At 31.2% G+C, this 6,347-nt stretch overlaps 1 protein-coding gene across 2 annotated transcripts in view; it reads right to left on the bottom strand.

Moving 5' to 3' along the window:
- Window positions 1–2,238: 2,238 nt before the first annotated feature.
- LOC143238884 (uncharacterized) overlaps window positions 2,239–6,347 on the bottom strand; it is a 66,724-nt gene continuing 62,615 nt past the window's right edge. For both annotated transcript variants that reach the window (XM_076479508.1, XM_076479518.1), the window contains exons 3-4: window positions 5,908–6,218; window positions 2,239–3,960 (exon numbers count right to left, since the gene is read on the bottom strand). In XM_076479508.1, the coding sequence (XP_076335623.1) occupies window positions 5,914–6,218 (305 nt within the window). In that variant the 3' untranslated portion in view covers window positions 2,239–3,960; window positions 5,908–5,913. The remainder of the gene's footprint in view (window positions 3,961–5,907; window positions 6,219–6,347) is intronic.

The raw sequence follows: 6,347 nt of genomic DNA, 5'->3' as shown, positions 1-6,347 counted from the left end.
ATAGATATGATAGAACTTAGATCTATATTACATATATATAAATTTATGGCTCTGGCATGACGTTTAACAAGCATAATCTTAGGCGTTTTCATATTATATACATCACTTTATTCACCAAGTAATATACGTATATGCGTGAACAAAAACTCGTTATCAGAATTGAATTGAAGTTGTTCGAACAAGTTTTGCTTTTTACAGTTGTTGTTTTTTATTATAATCTACTTTTTAAAACATTTATAAGTTTTGCTACAAAGATAACTAACTCATGTTTAAATATCAACTCTCACCTTATTACCAAAAAGCTTTAGTTCCGGAAAACGTTCATTTTCTCTGCTCAACAGATGTTTAAACAGATACTCGTTTGAGGGCGCCACATGTTGGCTTGGAGTTTCTTTTCCGATTTTTTTTCATTATTTATTTCACAAATAGATAATGCTTGGTAAACAAGGCAAACCCTAGCAGGGAAAGTCTACATCATCTACTTGGACGGAAATGCAAATTTAAATGATCAAATGCCCACTGTAAAAAATAAAACACCAAACCTATTTCAGCAGACGAATTATGTTTTGCACTATTTTTTGCGCGAAATTCAAAGCAAACAAACAATCGCATAAGTTTCAAACACATTTTACTATACTAGTTTCACAGGTTTAGTATTGTTAGTTCTTGTTTATTAGATTTTTATTATCGCTTATGCCAGTGAGCATGAATTTGCCACGATATTGTGCTAGTTGCAAATATTCATAAAGACAGTATATATGTTTAATTGTATAGATATTCTTTACAGGTTTCCAAAGGTTAAGCAGTGAAATATAATTTTATTTATTCTCAGTAAATGTGATTGATACAAACAGAATCCAATTGTTGGTTTAATTTTTGCTCAAACATTCACTGTTGTTCTATTTCTACAACAATAAGATTTAGTTAGCTGGGAAACCTCAGGTCTTAATAGGGAATTAAAGGTTAAAACGTACGTGCAAAAAATAGATTTTACACCAAACAAACTTCCACACCCAAAATAATATTTAAAAAAAATTAAATGAATGCCATATTACAGCGCCACCTATGGGATTTTAGACATAATACTCTGTGAATGACGGATAAGGTGTGTAACAGATAACATTTGTTATTCATAATTAACTTGTTTTATATAATTATATAAAAGAAAAATGATCAATTTCTAAACAAATTCCATTTTACTCATTGTTATTAAGGTTTGTAACGGTATTTCAATAATTCACAAAATTAATCTTTCAAATTATTTTAGGATTAAAATTTCGTAAGCCTAAAAGGTTGGAATTGTTTTGTTTCTTTCTTAAATACGAAATATATTATGTTTCTGAATCATGTAAACAGTAAAGACTCTTTTTTTTTTAATACAAACAGTGTTGTTTCTTTGCATTGAAATATTGATAAACAGCAACAGAAACATTTTCCAAGAGCTTTACGAAAAAAAAAAAACAACAGGAAAAGCGAGAGGGCGTTCTAACTAAAGACAACACTACTACTTACATCATAAGTTAAATGAAAACGAAATATCGTCTTGTTAAAAAACTGTGTTGCACTATGTAACTAATTGAATGAAAATAGGCTTAGCTCTTGAAAAGAGTTTCTACTGAAAGTTCATATAGAAAGTTTTCGTATATGTTGTAAATACAGGCAAACTGTTATATATAGAAAAAGAAAGGCAGGGATTGGCTAGCAGCTGAGAAGAAAACTATATTATTGAATAAAATGTGCTAAAATATTTTTTGAGCCTGTTACCCATTCACATTTATTAAATTAATTGCATGCTATACTCCAACTAGTTACTTCCAAAAACGAAAAATTACAATTTCAGACTGAAGGTTGTAGTTTTCTACAAGTGCTTTGATTGGCATTATAGAAATTAAGTTTATTAGCTATAATTCAACAGTTTATTTTGTCTTGGGTGATAACTGTCGATTTTTCCTTTGTAAGTAAATTTTCATTACATACAAATTCCATAAGAAACACTGTTAAATAACTCCAGCTAGATATCTATGGGATTATACTGAGCTTTTAATATTCTGAAACTAAAATAAATCTACATGAAAAATACTTTCCTTACTTTCCACTTAATAAACTCTTAGAAGGTTACCAGTAGTTGTTAGAAGTGTTCTATAGAAAACGCAATTATTATAAAACTATTTTATATTAGATAATTAATTTCTTTAGTTTCTGAGGGATCAATTGTAGTTCAATAAATACACAAAGAGTGGCGCATAATATTTATTTTTCAACATGACAAAGTGTATTAACTAAGCCTTGAGAGAGGCCTACACAAAACCATGTCCAAGCTCAAGTGGACAACAATACATCACAATAATACTCTACACGTCATATAGTATTATTACATTTACATTATTTACACACGTATTCCACCAATAGGATCTGGGGTTACTTAATTAAAAGGATTAAGTGAAACCGTTAAGACAGAAAAGAAATGTAATAATACTTCTATTTTTGTCAACCAAATTCGCATTTCGTGTCTTTCTCAGTAATACCGAAAAGTAAAAGGTATTTATAAACTAAGAAAAAAAAGAAAATATATATTCATATTCTAATGTCACTGTACAAGATAGGTTAAATGAATTGCACAAACCCGAACACGGGCATCCTTTATACTCTGTTAATAAAAAATAACAAAATATGACATAATTCCATCGTTATAAAATTCAGTTAAGCCTCTTTATTTAGCTGTAAAGAATGGAATGACATATTTTGGTCCTGTAATTTAAAATCCAGATATTTTGACTACAATATCTTAAAAAGAAACACACAACAAAATGACTCCCCGAGTTTACTTTCCAACGTTGTAAACTGTTTATGTCACCATTCTATATAATTCTAAGAAGAGAAATCTACTAACAATGAGAAATACTACCAAGCTTTACGGAGATCAGCCAATACTGGAGGCTTACATCCAGCCGCTAGGGGGACACATGACCAACGGGAAAAAAAAAAAAAAAAAGAATCCAGGTACCTAAAGACTTTTTTTTACACGTCTTATAGATGATCAGAAAAAACTGTTAGAAGACAATAGCGTAATGTATTCACACAGCCCTGAGATATGCACGTGCACGTTTCAGTCATACGACACACACACGACACTTTGAATAGATGTAATTATCTAAAGAAGTAGATTATAATTTCACACATTAAGATACTTAAATATCTTATTACACCAATAACTTAAACTTAATGAAATGTCGGTACATAGATATATTCAAAGAGATATGGTGTATGTGTTAAATGTCTCGTGCCTCCTTCCACGCTAGTTCTGACGTTTCAGGACACCACAATTCTGACTGCCATCTTTACTATTTTACAGTTCGCATCCTAAAAGACCGATTTTATATATATATATATTTTTTTTTTGCCACCAGGCTCCATTGGAAATCGATGTCTCTTTACATTACAAAGAAGAAAACTCATCTTCTTCCCCAAAGTCCATCAAGATTTATCAGAAAGTCTTATGAAGTCTTTTAAAATCTTCTTTCTGTGAATTTGAATTAACTGCATACTTTAATATTTTGAAATATCTTTTTAAACTTTTGATAAAGCCAACTGTTCACGAAAGCCAAACAATTAAAACTATTAAACGCGAATCTAACCACCGTTTCGGTAGATCAGAACAATAAAATCAGGAGGTGAAAAACAAATAATTCCTTTGTTTTTTTAAACTAAATTTTTCAAGTGTAGCCAAAATGGTCATGACAAGAACGAAACACTTGGCTGAGCAAACCCTAAGGACGAAAACAGAAAATTAACAGTTACGTATAAGCAATACACGTAATAACGTTCTACGTCCTGCATATATTTATAAATAAAGATGGTGATATTAGACTTTGAAATAACTTCTTCCATCTCTGTACGATTTACGTCCAAGGGTGAAAACCATTCTGTGTATCAACAGGAATGGGTGGAAGAGAGAAACGTCTGAAAACAAAAAGAATTAGGGTTACATTTAAGATCAGTAATTCTATTAGTAACATTTATGTAGAATATTTTGGAAAGAGTTATGCCAGGAAAGACATATCCTTACATAACTTAATTTAGAGAAGCGTTATCGAGTAATAATCATATCTCATTTGGGATTAAACCAACCTTATTACTTGGCATAATATTCTTAAAATTATTTCATTGTTTCTCACGGATTTGAAGGTAAATTCTAAACACCATCAACAACAAAAACACACTGAGCTATTCAGAAAAAAACACTTCTTAATTGACAAAAATTAATAACAGTAGCAACACAAGAGAATGTGCCGTGATTTCTACTACTAACAGTGGCCCGGCATGGCCAGGTGGTTAAGACACTCCACTCGTAATCTAAGGGTCGAGGGTTCGAATCCCTCTCTCACCAAACACGCTCGCCACTTCAGCCGTTGGGGCGTTATAATGTATGGTCAATCCAACTATTCCCTGGTAAAAAAGTACCCCAAGAGTTGGCGGTGGGTGATGATGACTAGCTGCCTTCCCTCTAGTCTTACACTGCAAAATTAGGAACGGCTAGTGCAGATAGCCTTCGTGTAGCTTTGCACGAAATTTAAAACAAACCAGACTACTAGCAGTGACGTAACGGATATTCAGGTCGATATGAATTTTATTTTGTGCTGGTTCGATCTAACCTAAAGTTATTTTAGTAATTCTTATTTCAAGGGCACCTAAATAATTACAAGAAATAATATATTTTTCAAAGGTTTCTACGAAAACAAAAAATACCTGGAATACTTCGTATATTGAAAAATAATTTATATATTATGTTTTTAACAGTTCTGTATAAATAAACTGGATGGTTTTTTCAATGTATCCTCTGTGCAAATTATTTGATATTTATATAACCCCTCGTTACCTAGGCAACATTAACAAATGAGTTTAATTCAAATGAAGTATGATCAACTTGGATGTCTGAAACAAACCAATTTTACCTAAACTGTTTTTGATATATTAATTCAAATTGGTAAGAAGTCAAATTTCGAGTTATTGTTTGTAACTGAATAAATATTGGAAAGAAACTATAGCAAAATTACTTTAAATTATTAATCATTAGTAACCAGAAAGCTAGTACGAGTTCCATATCGATGTTCCATGTCTCTCTGATATAATGCAGCGAGATTTACAGCGTGTTTCAACCTTTTCTAAAGTTTTTTCTCATACTGAGTTGCAGAAGAGATTAGAAGGCTTAACACGGAAAAAAACGCAACTTAAAAATGTAGCATGTAACCCGTGGATTAGGCATGGTGTAATTAATTGTTTATGTATCCTTGGGCAAAATGTTAACTTTCAGAACGTTCTACTTGATAAGTGACAAAACTAACCTCACAAATTTGTGAACTTTCCTTACTAAATGCTGCTAGTATTAAGCTTTCGAAACTGAAACTCGTTTATTCTATTAAAATGTATTATACTTATTTTTATCTTTCTGTAGATAGTATTAATAGTGAAATATTTGGGATCTTATCAGTATAAATAACATTTGTGAAAATCACAATAAGTAATTAAGAGCGGAAAAAATGAATGGGACTTCTAAGTAACAGTTACAATTATATTTCAGGCTTAGTGTATGCTGATTTAAAATTCCTTGATCAAAATAAAAGTTATAACTATATATCTAGCTTACTGCATGTTCTCTACATTAATCCAGCTGCAGACAGACCACATTAATAGTTTTTGTCGTTGTTTCCTTTTTGTAAAATACACACTATTAACTTCACAAAATCTCGTATCTAAAATACATGAGTATTTGTTAATACGTTTCTTAGACGACGCCATTTTAATTCTATCAGTAAATCATAGGGTTTACGATATCTGTTTTACTATATCAATATTCCTTTTATTTTTTATCGTCTAAATTAAAAATATATATATATCTAATGAACTTACAACTGTTTAATAAACACTGTTACTATAGTTGTATTCCCTAAAGCCATGAACTGTATTAACCATCACCTGATGGTGAGGTATCTGAGGTGGCACTGTGTTAGCCATTTTGTGTTCCTTTTTCCATTTCATTCTACGATTCTGGAACCAGATTTTGATTTGCCGTTCACTCAGACAGAGGGCGTGTGCGATCTCTATTCTTCTTCGCCTGGTCAGATAGCGATTGAAATGAAATTCTTTTTCCAATTCTAAAGTCTGGTAGCGAGTGTATGATGTTCTTTGACGTTTGGTCTCACCCATTGCATTTACTCCATCTATAAATAAAGGAAAATAATAATAGCAGGAGATAGTTTGTGTATTATAGAAATGTACGCTACTCAAAAAAAAGTGAACACAAAAATATTTTAATGAAAAGCTTGCTTTCCATACCAGTAAAACAGAAA

Source organism: Tachypleus tridentatus, chromosome 2 (genome assembly GCF_004210375.1).
Source record: "Tachypleus tridentatus isolate NWPU-2018 chromosome 2, ASM421037v1, whole genome shotgun sequence".
Taxonomy (NCBI): Eukaryota; Metazoa; Arthropoda; class Merostomata; order Xiphosura; family Limulidae; genus Tachypleus; species Tachypleus tridentatus.
Note: the sequence above shows the minus strand (reverse complement) of the source record. Positions and strands in the feature narration are given on the sequence as shown.